Source organism: Colobus angolensis, unplaced genomic scaffold (genome assembly GCF_000951035.1).
Source record: "Colobus angolensis palliatus isolate OR3802 unplaced genomic scaffold, Cang.pa_1.0 Scaffold41, whole genome shotgun sequence".
In the NCBI taxonomy this organism is placed as follows: Eukaryota; Metazoa; Chordata; class Mammalia; order Primates; family Cercopithecidae; genus Colobus; species Colobus angolensis.
The window spans coordinates 15,632,904-15,647,377 of NW_012117488.1; the positions used below are offsets into that span (position 1 = coordinate 15,632,904).

Consider the following 14,474-nt stretch of genomic DNA (forward strand, 5'->3'; position numbering starts at 1 on the left):
AGGCCTCACTGATGTGTTATTTGAATGGTGTCGTGAAGCGGGTCTCTGAACACACATTTGTTCCAGTGAGTGTGGTTATAAACGTCCCCTAGTAGAGACTGGGGTATTGTAAAGCCTAATCTCCTCACACATTATTTTTGTATTGGGATATTTTTAATATGCTCACTAACTAAGCCCATATGCTTTGAAATGTTTGTCCTGTATATTGCTTCATTACTGCTTATCAACAAGTAAGGTTGTGCTGGCTTTGCAGAAAGAGAGCAATAGATGATGCTTGATTTCTTTCTGTCCTGGCCAAAGCCAACCATAAAGGCCATTCTTTTGGTAACAAGGCTACCTGTTATCTTACAGCTCGCCAAATAAATGCTAAGACTCTGTTGTTCTAGAAAATCATTATCAGGGCAAAGTCTACCATTAGCTTTCAACTCTAAAAGAAAATCAATAACTTGTTTCTAACAGACATTCCTCTCAGACTATGCCTGATGCACAACATCGCATAACAGAGGGGGAACTGAGGGTGGCCAGTACTGAAAAGGATCACTTAAGGGGCCTCCTGCTGATGCTGTGACAAACCATTGAGATGTTTTGTAAATGTAGTGGCATCATTGTCTATTTTGAGCACAGCTACTTTTATTTCAAAAGGCCAGATCTAGAAGGTAAGCTAACCATCATCAGTGAGAAGCTGAAGCATCCCAGAAGCCTGATCTATACAGTGCAGTATACACGTTCAGTAATCTGATTTCAGTGAGAAGCGCCAATCACCAGATGACTTGCTGACCAAAGTATGGTTTTCTTTTCTTTCTTTTTGTTTTTCCTTTTTTTTTTTTTCTCTTTTTGAGACAGTGTCTTGTACCATCACCTAGGCTGGAGTGCAGTGGCATGGTCATGGCTCACTGCGGCCTCAATCTCCTAGGCTCAAGTGGTCCTCCTGTCTCAATTTCCCAAGTAGCTGGGATCACAGACATGTGCCACTGCACCTAATTTTTAAAATTTTTTCGTAGAGACAGGGTCTCACTATGGTGCCCAGGCTGGTCTTGAACTCCTGAAATGGAGTGCTAACCAAAGTATTTAGTTAGGAGGATCGAAACTTTCTCTATAGGGGATGATCAACCTAGGTTAAATTACCATTTCCTAATAACTAAGGTAAAATGCATTACCTAATAACCAATTTAAGTAGTGATTAGCTTTTGGAGTTGTTCTTTTGATAGGCATTTCTGTTCCCTGTTTGGCTGCCATGTGTGGACTGCAGGAGGCCTGTCAGTACCTAGTTTAAACTAATCTTGGCTTAAAATTTCACTGTCATCCTGTAGTAAAAGGGGAATCAGCTATACTGTATCCTGCTTTAAAACTAAAATATATACCTACCCCCCAAAATTCAGCATGGCCAACTCGCAAGTGTGCACTCCTGGACTTTCCCACTTTTGAGAGTTGTAGCAAATTTTTATTTTTATTTATTTATTTATTTATTGGTATTAACATCTTCTAGTTTTTGGAAGAGCCTCACTCTCATTGTATCTGCTCTGTGTATTCTCAAGAGAGGTAAATGGCATCTTATGTCAGCATTTACCAAGCCTTATTAAAAAGACTAGATGCTGGGTATAGTGACTTACACCTGTAATCTCAGCACTTCAGGAGGCCGAGGCAGGATTGCTTGAGGCCGGGACAATGTTGGGAGACCCCATCTCTACCAAAAAAAAAAAAAAAATTAGCCAGGCATGATGGCCTGTGCCTGTAGTCCCGGTTACTCCAGAGATTGAGGTGGGAGGACAGGAGTTCAAGGCTGCAGTGAGCCATGATTGTACTACTGTGCACTCCTGCTTGGGTGACAGAGTGAGATCCCATCTCTAGAAAAAATTAAAGAAGAGTAGAAAGTTTGATCTCTTCAATTTAAAGCACATGCCAAAGCCAAAATCACAGTTTAAGAAAATTGAGTGTTTGTGGGCTCATAAGAACAATTATATGTATGCCACTTTTCTCAAAGAAACGATTTTAAAAAACCGCAGAATTTTCAAAATTTTCAAAGTCAATTCGTAAGAATCGAAACGGAGTCAACCAGTTGTGTTATCTGTGCGGATCTTTCTGGTTAACGATGTGCTTGCATTTTCCTCTTCCAGCCGAACGCACGGCCGGCGGCGCAGAGCGGGCGGCACTCGGTGTCAGTGGAGGTGCAGATGCAGCGGCAGCGGCAGGAGGAGCGCGAAAGCTCCCAGCAGGCCCAGCGCCAGTACAGCTCTCTGCCTCGGTAGGAGGACGCCTGGCCGAGCCTCCAGATCCACCCCCCTGCCTCGGCCCTTTAAGATCCCCCGGCCCTTTAAGAATGCGCTCCTTCCCAAATCGCTGAGGCCTCTCCAGCTTGCCCCTGGTAGCAATGGAGGAACCAATAAATGTCTGGTGGCTACTGTTCCTTAGCGTGGGGGGCTGTCTTACTGCGAGGCCAGCGGAAATGCCGATTGCAGGAGATGCCAGTATTTTCAACCACAAGCTCCCTAAAAAAGTGAAGCGACTGGTGTACTGGCTTCTTAGTATTGGCTCTCCTGCTTCCCGTGTGGACAAGACAGTATCTTCATCAGACAAATGGGAAGATAACCCTTATTTGGCGTAGCACATAGGGTAATTAGAATCAATGATACTTCATAAATCCAGAGCTCCATAAAAGGATCGGAATATGCCGTGGTTGTGTGGGATCCGTGGTCCCAAACCCCACTCTCTTACTGTCCCATCATCACTGTTGTCACCCATGTTTAACTTTAGAGGGTCTCAGGGATGCTGAGCTTGTTAGCTGGGAACCAAGCAAGCAACCCTTACCTGCCTGCTCCCCAGGGGAGAGGCCTTGACCCAGTTCTCCGACAAAGGATCTCAGGTGACTGAGTGCCAGTACATTGAAATAGTAACTATTTTTCCATCAAAGTATTTCTTCCAGGCATAGTGAGGAATAAAAATATTGAAAAACATTCAGCTTTTTAAACTTCCCAAAACAAGTGACTCCAGTAGCCACATTCTTATAGGCATTTGTTGCTGTATTTCAAAACCAAGGACAAAAATATTTTAAGTAGGAAAAAATTCATTTGCCATGTTGGTATCAGGTAGACTTTTGACTTTGAGCAAAACAGTTTTGGGGAGTTAGGAGACAAATGCTTATTTTGACTGACCAATGTAGACTGATCTTGATCAATTTCTAATAAAGATGAGTCCTGGCCAGGCATGGTGGCTCAGGTCTGTAATCCCAGCACTTTGGGAGGCTGAGGCAGGCAGATCATTTGAGCCCAGGAGTTCAAAACCAGCCTGGGAAACATGGCAAAACGCTGTCTCCATAAAAAATACAAAAATTAGCCAGGCATGGTGACACATGCCTGTAATCTCAGTTCCGTGGGAGGCTGAGATGGGAGGATCGCTTGGGCCTGGGAAGCGGAGGTTACAGTGAGCCGAGATCACACCACTGCATCCAGCGTGGGTGACAGAGCAAGACCCTATCTCAAAAAGACGAATTTCTTTACATGTTAATAATCACTGTAACAACCACAAGGGACTTCACCACATGGACACAGGTCAGCCAAGGGGACATGGAGTGGATGAGTCTCCATGGGCATGAGTGCCATCTGTTGAAGCAATTTATTCATTCAGTTGTTCTTTTTCAATCCATAAGGCTATGTATAACCCCTTTGTTTTAAAAAGGAGAATTGCCAGGTTCTTTAGCCTGCTCTAGGTAAGAGTCATTAGAGTTTTGGTCTTTATAGGACCTTTGATATAATCTTATCTTGTAAGGAAACAGCTCAGAGTAGGTAAATTTCCCCCAGCTCACACAGCTAGTAAGTCATTTTGCCAGCATTCAAACCTGAACCTGCCCATGTCCTAAACTATGATTTTATAAGGCCTGTTGCTATCAAGGGCTTCTGTTCCCAAATTTTTGGGGACAGAGTCTTGTTCTGTTGCCCAGGTTGGAGTGCAGTGGCATGACCTTGGCTCACTGCAACCTCCACCTCACAGACTCAAGCAATTCTCATGCCTTAGCCTCCCAAGTAGCTGGGATTACAGGCGTGCGCCACCTCACCTGGCTAATTTTTGTATCTTTAGTAGAGAAGGGGTTTGCCATGTTGTCCAGGCTGGTTTCGAACCTCTGGCCTCAAGTGATCTGCTCACCTTAGCCCTTCAAAGTGCTGGGATTACAGGTGTGAGCCACCATGCCTGGCCCCAAATTTGGGATATTAATAGGTACAAAGTTCCCCTCAATGCTCTCCTGCCCTTAGCATTTAGAAGGAGGTCACTGTGTGAATCAACCCAGTGAATCAAATGCCTAGGCACTTGAATTAGACATCAAGGTTCGTCTGTGTAAAATCCACCCTCCCCGCTGCACTGCCCCCCTCACCCGCCGCGGCCCAGCCAGTCTGTGTGGCTGCATTCCATCGGAAGGGTGAGCCGACAGCGTGGACCAGTTGGCCCACCTGGCACGGCCCTGCCTGCACAACCACACAGGTGGGCCAGGGTACTTCATAGCTTGTGTGGATGGTGTTGTCAGGGCAGGGGCTGTGTTCTTATTTTTATTGGCCAGTTGTTTGGCTTCATATATTTTGGCCATGCCTGAGAGTGTCTCTAAGGATTGAAGGAGAAACATAGCAAAGTGTGTATAATGAGAGCAGTGACGTGGGAGCTGCCAAGGGCTGAGAAAGGGAGGTGAGAGAGACAGCGGTGGGCAGCCAGGAAGGCAGGGCAATTGGAAGGGAGAAGAGGCGCTTGGGTCCCAGTCCTCAGAAGAGGCAAAAGAGAAAGGCAGGTGCTTCCACTGAATTTCTCCTGGTTGCATTCCAAAGTAGCTCATGCATTCCCAGCCGAACCTTTCGTCCTTGCCTTCCCATTCCTCTCCCTTCTTTACTCTCAGCCCTGACATCTCTTCCCTTCTCCGCCTCTCCCTGCGGAAGCGCCTGGTAGAAGTATCTATATTTACACGCAGAGGAGGGTTGCAGCCGCTACTGCTAGTGCCTCCGCTGTTATTTAGTGTTGCCCTAAATAACTACAGCTTTCCCTCTGGGTTAATTGTAGCTCCCTATTTTTAGTCATTTTATCCTATTTAGATATGAGAAAAGCAGACATCCTCAAAGAGTTATGTAAGTTTGGGCAGCAGAGGCTGGTAGGCTTCTGCAGTATCTTCTTGTCTTCCTTTAGAGAATAATTTATCAATGGGAGTCTTCCTGTTTGTGAGGGAGATTAGGAACGCAGAACCCTGCGCCCAGCTTGATGCCTCGCAAAGCAGCCCCACTCTGCGGCAGGCTGTGTGCAGACATCTGAAGCAAGGGAAAGAAAGCAAACAGGAGGTCGGGGGGACTGCAGCCACCTCCATGAGCTTGAGTCAAGTCCAAGTTTCTGACATGTGATATTCTTCAAAGACACTTGACCTCTGCTTTTCGGATGTTGACAATTAACAGAGTTTTGTCTAAACAAGTTGGTATGGCATTAGAAACCAAAAAGATTACACACATAAAAAAAAGTATAGTTACAAAGTGGAGCATAAAATAAAACAAATGGTCTGGGCTTTGTATCAGTTGCGTTAGATAAGGTGGTTTGAATTAGAGACGTGTATGAGAAAGAGTGGTTTGTAAATTGTAACTGTAAGTAAGAAACTACAGGCAGAATTCAAGTTACATTTTGGAATGTCAGTGAGAAACACTGGCCAGGTGGTAACACTAGTTGGCAGGAAAAAGGACCTATGTGGTGGCCCCACACTCAGTTCTCAATCAGAGTAGGATTTTTGTTTGTTTTTCTTTTTCTAAAATAATGTATTTTTTATTATAAATTATAGGCCAGGCGCAGTGGCTCACGCCTGTAATCCCAGCACTTTGGGAGGCCAGGGTGGGTGGATCACACGGTCAGGAGATCGAGACTATCCTGGCTAACACGGTGAAACCCCGTCTCTACTAAAAATACAAAACATTAGCTGGGCGTGGTGGCGGGTGCCTGTAGTCCCAGCTACTCGGGAGGCTGAGGCAGGAGAATGGTGTGAACCCGGGAGGCGGAGCTTGCAGTGAGCCAAGATCGTGCCACTGCACTCCAGCCTGGGCAACAGAGCAAGACTCCATCTTAAAAAAAAAAAAATTATAAATTGACAGTTTATATAATTTGTGGGGCACAAAGTGATGTTATAATTTATGAATACAACATAAAATAATTGATTAAGCTTAACCAAGTTTGCTAACATATCCATCACCTCAAATATTTACTCTCTCAGCATTGTGAAATGTACAATACTCTGTTATTAACTATACCTACCATGCTGTGCAGTAGAACAAACAGAAAAATTGCTCCTCTGTCACTGAGATCTGTACCCTGTGACATCATCTTTCTTTAATTCCTAAATTAGTTTCTTTCCTTAATATCCAAAAGGCAGCCCCCAAATGGAATAGAGGCGTGTGCAGTCACAGGCACTGGTAGAGAGACGTAAGGTTCTTGGTTTGGTGTTTCCCTTCATTTTCTTTTCCTGCCTCTCCATTTCTTGTTCTCCCCTCCCTTGGCTCCCTGTCTGCCGTGGTCTGACTTCCTCGAAAGCCTTGTATACCTCACCCTCCAAGCTGTGTCTCTGCATCCTCCTGTGTTCTCTCCATGAGCCCCATTTATTATGTCTCCAATCTACTTCCCAACTTCTTAGCCTCGCTCCTTCTGTCTTCCTCCATCTGTCTGTGTCCCTGTCACCCTGGTGGCTTAATGGCTTTCCTTAGGCATCAGATTTTTGGTTTGAGTCCTCTCCGTGCTGATGGTCTCCAGGCCATGTTGGAGGTGGTTGTAATCTTTAGGTGATAGTTATTGCCAAACTGCGATATGTACTTTGAGTGGATTCAGAAATGTCCAGGGGGCTCATTGCATGCAGGACCAGACAATCCTATGTGTTGGTTATAAAGAAATTCAGCGAAAGGAGATTGATGTTTTGTTGCTGTTGTTATCCATGACCTTAGCCAAGGGCTCACAGTACAGTGGGAAGAACGTGGCCTTCCCTCTGATGTCTGCAGCAGTGTGCTGAATTGCCCTCAATTAGCAAGGGCTCCTTTCTCCTCTGTTGCGTTTCTGTGTCTTGGCATCTCTACTCAATCCCTCCAACCAAGGAAGGGAAAGCTTCCTTTAAAAAACAATTTTTGGCCAGGCAGAGTGGCTCATGCCTGTAATCTGAGGACTATGGGAGGCTGAGGTGGGCGGATCACTTGAGTTCAGGAGTTCAAGACCAGCCTGGTCCAACGTGGTGAAATCCCATCTCTACTAACAATACAAAAATTAGCCAGGTGTGGTGGTGCACTCCTGTAATCCCAGATACCCAGGAGGCTGAGGCAGGTGAATCCCTTGAACCCAGGAGGTAGAAGTTGCAGTGAGCCAAGATTGCACCAGTGTACTCCACCCTGGGCAAAAGAGTGAGGCTCTGTCTCAAAAACAAAATAATTAAATTAAAAACAACATTATTGTTTGGTCAAAAAGATGCCTCTCTAAATCCAGAGCCTTTTTTTCTTTTTTTCCTCTTTTAGAGATGGGATCTCACTTTGTCACCCAGGCTGCAGTGCAGTGGAGCAATCACGGCTCACTCACTGCAGCCTCAACCTCCTGGGCTCAAGCACTTCTCCCACCTCAGCCACCCAAGTAGCTGGGTACAGGCACCCATCACCACACCTGGCTGATTTTTTCAAAACATTTTTTGTAGAGGTGGGGTCTCGCTATGTTACCCAGGCTGATCTCAAACTCCTGGCCTCAAACGGTCCTCCCACCTCATCCTCCTACAGTTCTGAGATTACAGGCCTGAGCCACCACACCCAGGCTCAGAGCCTAATCTTTGAAGGCAGAATGACTTTGTCTTCAAACTACTCCTCTGGGACCTGTTAGTCAATCATTTACTGAGTGCAAGTCACTTTTCTAAGCACTTTACATGTGTTATTTCATTTCTTTCTCCCCACAACCTTTCAAGGTTAGAGATTATGCCTGTTTCACAGGTAAGGTGACTTGAGCCCAGTGAGCGTAACTCTCCCAGAGTCGCACAGCCAGGCAGAGGCAGGCTCAGGATTTGAATCTACATTGCTCTGAGCCTAAGTCACTCTCCCACCTCACCCTGCTGCCTGGATGCCTGGTTTCCTAGTGCAGGAAACTCTTATTGTCCATTTCCTTCCCTTGGTCTCTACAATTGGCCCATTTCTCATTCTATCCTTAATCAAGAGCATATAGATACTGCTAAACTTCCTTACCAAGGAAGTGTGTGTGTGTGTGTGTGTGTGTGTGTGTGTGTGTGTGTGTCTTATGTGCATTTTACCCACATATCTTACTTCAGACCTCAGGGCAGTCTGCTTCCTTCTCTCTTTACTGATTAATTTGAAGAAAATTTTAGCTACAAAAAATTCATTCTCCCACATTGTTGTAATTTCCATCCCTAACAAACCTTGAGTGAATTCTCCCTGTTTAAATCTAGAAAGACTGTCTTCCGGGGATGATACAGAATCCACTTAGGGTGCACAACCGCCATAGCGCGAAACCTGGGGCTCCATGGAGCTGGGGAGGAAGGGAGTTGATGGATCTTAGTAGGCCAGGGATGAAAAAGAGGTGAAATGTCTGCAGCCTATTTCTGATTATCTTCAAACTGATAACTCATAAAGGAATCCCATTTTTGTTGCTGTAATATCAGTCACAAGTTCCTTGTTTTAATTAAAGTTTCATGATTAATGTCAAATCCCTGGTTTCATACCGGCATTTTCCAACAGTCTTGTCTCTGGGAAGATTAATTTATGACTTTTTAAGTGAAGATAATCAGTGCTTTAGGCAAATAAACTATTCCATCGCATCTAAGGATTCTTGCCTGGGCTGACTGTACAAATGGTTCAGTCTTCCCTTAAAAGAGACCCAGACAGACATGCTATAGAATGCTCATGCAGTCATCATCATAGCCGGAGGCAATGCTGGACATTACGGTCATTTTCCTTACTGAAAATGTTTCCGACTACATTTTAGGCCATATGGAAAATGGGTGGATTTCCCTCCAAACCATATTGACACAATTCTGAATGTTCAAAAATGCAAATTGCATCATTCCTGCGGGAGATGCAGTGGCTTCCCAGACCTTCTTTTCCTTCCATGAGTGTTTTTGTGAACATTCAGCTGTGTTGTGTATGTTGATGGAAAGGGCTGAGCAATACATACTGTCGCCAAATGATTTTCTTATTGATAAATGGAGCAATATATTTTGTTTTATTACTCAATTGTCTCTCCCCCTCTTCCATTTTCAAGGCAAAAAAATTAGGGCATGTCTTCCTTTCTGGCACAGAATTGTTTTACTTCATCATAGCCAATCTTACTGTAAATTCATAAAACCATCTAGAGACTTGATAGTAAATTAAAGATGTTTCAAAACAATAATGTTTCCTGGAAATCATGCGCAACCCTGTTGCAGAAGTGGTAAGAATTTGAAATTTTCTTATGACTCTGATTTACTTCCCTATCCTGGGGCGACAGAAAGCAAGTTAAGTAGGTTACCCTGGGCTTTGGTGAAGGTAAATGTATAAGAAAATAGTGCTTACTCTACAGACTTCTGGACTCTCCCTCCAATCTCGATGAGCAAGTATCCCAGAGAGTGTAAGTTGCTGACATACACAACTCAAAAGCCAGAGCTTTAAGGGACTGCCTGTTGCATTTTTTATCATAAAGGAGTCTAGACTTAAATCTTTCATAACCAAACCCACATTGTAATCCATTACATGTACTTCATATTAGCTAGTGCTTCTGGCATTATGGTGGCAGCTGTGCAAAATATTTGCTGTGCTTGTTTAGAATTGAATTGTAATGTTCTAAAGCAAGGAGTTATTCCTACCATGGAAGCTGCCAAACCTCTAATACTTCTCTGCCTTGCCAGTGTGTCTAAATTGCAGGAGATATTGGTACCCTAAGCAGAACAGACACAACCTGCTCAGACACAGGAAGATGACTCTCTTTTTAAGTAGCTGCACAGTCTAGTTCTCTCTCCTGTTTACTCATTGTTAGTTTAGTTGTCCAAGACTGTGCGCTTGCTGAGGACAGTCATTTTTGAATTCTCCAGCCGCCCCTATCACAGTGTCTGGCATGTGATAAGAGAACAGGAATATTTATTGAAACATGAAAATGCATATTCCATCCCATCCTGCCGCCTTTCCTCCTCCTCCCTCCTTCTTCCTACCCTCACACTAACGTTTGGTTTTGCTTTCTAGGCAAAGCAGGAAAAACGCCAGCTCGGTCTCCCAGGACTCTTGGGAGCAGAACTACTCCCCCGGGGAAGGCTTCCAGAGTGCCAAAGAGAACCCCAGGTACTCCAGCTACCAAGGCTCCAGGAACGGCTACCTGGGAGGACACGGCTTCAACGCCAGGGTCATGCTGGAAACTCAGGAGCTCCTTCGCCAGGAACAGAGGCGGAAGGAGCAGCAGATGAAGAAGCAGCCTCCTTCTGAGGGGCCCAGCAACTATGACTCGTATAAGAAAGTCCAGGACCCCAGTTACGCCCCTCCCAAGGGGCCTTTCCGGCAAGATGTGCCACCCTCCCCTTCTCAGGTTGCGAGGCTGAGCAGACTTCAGACTCCTGAGAAAGGGAGGCCCTTCTATTCCTGAGCGCGCAAAGAACAGAGGCTTCATGTCACGCAATAAAAGACATTTTCCTATAAAGACTTGTATTTTGGGAGTTTTTTTAAAACCTCGATGGTACTATGGAGTATTTCTGTTGTTGGTATCAGTGCCTTTAAGCGGTATAGGCAAAGAAATGGAAGGCCTTAATGTCTTTGCCACGATGTCTCACGTGTCTGTTTCATGGAAGGATTTCCCACCCTGTGACAATCATCTGTTCCAGGCGTTCACGTGCTGTGCGCCTCTCCACAGTGCCGGGAGTCTCGGCCCCACTCATGCGCTGTCCGCGGCTTGGTTATAGCGTCCCTGCACCACGTGCGAGACAGACTCACCTGACGCGGAGGATGACGCGCGGCCCTGTTTCCCCCTCTAAGTTCTCTGAGCTGTGAGATGACATCTCAGTCTCTGGAGGAGGAAAAGTGGGCGACATACACCAAAAGTTGGGGCTTTCTGGTACTTCACAGCCCAGCCATTTGTCATACTTTGTCATCAGTGTGGTTTTCTCTTTCCTTTCTCAGCTCCCTGTGACGGGAGGGTCGGTCATCCTATTACAGAAGCTAAGCCATAGTCCAACATTGTTTGGTTACCATGGGGGTCCTTTTGTAACTGCCTTATAACTCAACATTACCAATAAAGCGATGATCCTAGTCTGCGTTTATGCATAGGCTTGTTCGGTCCTGTTCCTGACGCGTGGGTTGAGCCACCACAGCTCTGTGTGGGGAACGTGGGAGACGGGAGTGGCTCCTGCCGGGGGAAGCTGGGCGTGCCATTGGCCCCGTGTCTATCAGGAGGGGAGAGCTAAGAAAGAAATTCTCCTAGGAAGAGCTCATGGCCCAGTACATCCCAGTAATTATTTTCATTAGTTTTTGTTCTGACAGCTTGTCAGGAAGGGCACAGAATGGGACAGAGATAAACCAGACGGTCATTTTGATCTCTCTACGGCTTTTCAAGTCAGAGGCAATTGATGCTTGTCTAATGCATCCACACACTGCATATCTGACTGGAGATGCCACGCTCCTAAGTAATTCTGCCATGAAACATGAAAGACAAAGGAAAAGCCGTTACACATCACACAGAGAACATTTTCGGGTCCCACAGCGGCGGTGGCAGGAAGCTCGCTCTCGTGTCAGTATTTGAGTGTGTGTGTGGGTCTCGGGGACCTCGGTGGCTCCCACCTTCCTTCATCGTTCTGAACATCCTGTATTGTAAACCGTGGCTGGGTTGCCAAAGTGCCTGTGAATTCTGATGTGGAAAAAGCTGGAGGTGAAAGCTCAGCATACCATGTATTCATTTGAAAAACAGAAAAAAAGACATGTATGGATGTGCCTATTTTTTTTTATTGGCCCATTGTATTTTTGTGTTGACTTGTTTTTAGAAATGATGTGTCCACACACATACCTGTGTCTCTTCTGCACTTCTGTGTCATGGTTCTGTTTCTTAATAATGTGCGGCAGTGTCTAAGTGGCGTTACCAGTGTACGCGCAGTGACCTTGGATGACAGTGGCTCTTTCACAGCCTCCCCTGAGCTGTGAGAAACAGCTTTCTCTGTACATATGCGGCTCCTAATAAAAGGCATATTTCTTCCTGTTCTTTTGGTGTCTCTGATGTTCCTGGGCAACCTTGCCTAGCTGGGGTTTTTTAAAAGGTATATTAACAGATGTGATTTTTAAAAAATATATTTAGAGAAAGTTGGAAGTTTCCTCACATCTGAGGAAAATGTGCATGAAACGGGGCAGGAGAACCCTGGGGCGAACTCTTGGATGAGGATGGAGAGGGGGGACTCACCTGTCCCTTGGAAAAGATGGTCCCCATTATGACATCGTTCTCACTCTTAGTCCATTAAGACAATATACAGTCTTACAGTTGGAAGTCTCAAAGTGGGAAGTTTGCAAACACAGGAACTGGTGGTTGATTGCATATTTGAGCACCTGAGGAGAGAGGGGAAGGAGAGACAGAAGAACCTTCAAGAGTCCACTGCAAGGCCCAGGCTGCCTAAAGAAGCCTGAGGAGTTCTGAATTGAAGGAGCCAGTACAGCTCGAACTAAATCGAAAAATTACACAGAAAGCAACATGATCTTCCCATGATTGCCCTTTGCACCCTTGGAATCATCCTAGCAAGCCAGATGTTTTGGTTGAGTCCTGGCCTTGAGTCCTGTGAGCCCAGAGAAAGGTCCAGATTCGAGTCCACTTCCAATACAAACCTGGTTCTTACTTCCCAAATTACAAAGTAAGGTTTTGCTATTTCTTTGAGAGGGATGCCCACAAATATGCCTGTGGTGTTCTGAAGGCATAAAGGGTGTTATGTCCCTAGGTATGTCTTGTGCACAAATATAGGAGATTTGGTCCCCACGCAAATGGCAGGCTTTGTGAGGACCTGTCAAAAATGCCCTCTTGTGGAGCACCTAGCATCAGTGGGTTGTCATAGCAACCCTCATCCTGTCAGTACATCCAAATTCTGTCACCTCAAGATTAGGAATGAGGGGTGCGTGGCAAGCCAAGGCAATACCACCTCCTTGGTTCTTTCAAGCATTCCAGGTGTGGAGTGAAAAGGGAAGATGGACAGGTTTGTTCATTTCCTCCCTGAGCAGGAGGCCCATTGCCAATACCAAAACACATGGCTTATTTGTCTCAACTGACAGTAGACAGCAGAGTAGGAGAGGCAATAATCACACGGTGGAGACCCAAGGCACAAAGGGACCTGGGGGTTGAAACTGACAGTTTGAGCAGCACTGGGAAGAGAAGTAGGAATGGTCCACAGAGAAGTCAAAATAGGCTCCATGAAGCAATCTTGACTCAGTCTACCAGCCTCCTGGCTTCAGGACCTTTTGCTAAGACTCAAGGGTATCCCCTGGGAGGGTGTGTCCCAAGGAGAAGCCGGCCCAGGTGCTGTCGAGATGAGCACTGGGATCTGCCCAGTTCCCTCAGAAGCCGCAATTGCATGAAAGGAGAGCAAGGGAGACCCTGGAGCCCACTCTCGGATGAGGATGGAGGTGGGGGAACCCACCTGTCCTTTGGAAAAGATGGTCTCCACTATGGCATCATTTCCACTCTTAGTCCATTAAGACAGTATATAGTCATTTGTATTAGAAATTATAAAAAGACTGCATAGCACATCTATATTATATGTAATTGAAGCACTGCCATCCACCTTCTCTTTCTGTGGTCAGACCGAGGACAGCTCAAAGGTCAAAGTGTTAGGGTTCAATCATTCGGCGGTTCATGGTCCAATGACCACAGCCGGGGAGGATTTCACCAAGGGTTTTATTACTGGCAATGCATGAGGAGGACACAAGAGATAGTTCCCAAAAGCAGTACCTCCCTGAACGGAGGTGAAAACGGCTTTTATTGGGCTGGTGAGCTGAGTCAGCGTACGTCAAGCTTGTCCAATCCGCAGCCCAAGGGCCACATGTGGCCCAGGATGGCTTTGAATGCGGCCCAACACAAATTTGTAAACCTTCTGAAAATGTTAGGAGATTTTTTTTTGCAATTAAAAAAAAATTTTTTTAGCTCATCAGCTATCGTTAATGTTAGTGTATTTTATGTGTGGCCCAAGACAATTCTTCTTCCAATGTGGCCCAGGGAAGCCAAAAGATTGGACATCCCTGTGAGGTGGAGTAAGGATGGTGCAGGGACGGTCATTGATCATGCTTCTACATCCCTCGCATGGGTAGAAAATGGCAAATAAGTTCCTCCCTGGGTGGGGTGTTTAGTGCAGTAAGGAGAAGAGTTCACCAAAGTTCCCTCCAACTCAGGCACCTCTGGATCCAACTAGTTTTTATTTTGCTGGGTCTGGGCTGCTTCCTGGAACTTTTGTGAAATAAGGAGAACTCAGGGTGCAACAGTTACCAGTGGGCACTTTTCCACAGGTTCCCAGAAAA

General features: G+C 45.7%; 1 protein-coding gene across 1 annotated transcript in view; it reads left to right on the forward strand.

The window, feature by feature from the left end:
* PARD3 (par-3 family cell polarity regulator) overlaps positions 1–12,185 on the forward strand; it is a 722,486-nt gene extending 710,301 nt beyond the window's left edge. The window contains exons 24-25 of the mRNA XM_011956182.1: positions 2,115–2,242; positions 10,191–12,185. Coding sequence (XP_011811572.1) covers positions 2,115–2,242; positions 10,191–10,584 — 522 coding nt within the window. The 3' untranslated portion in view covers positions 10,585–12,185. The remainder of the gene's footprint in view (positions 1–2,114; positions 2,243–10,190) is intronic.
* Positions 12,186–14,474: the final 2,289 nt, after the last annotated feature.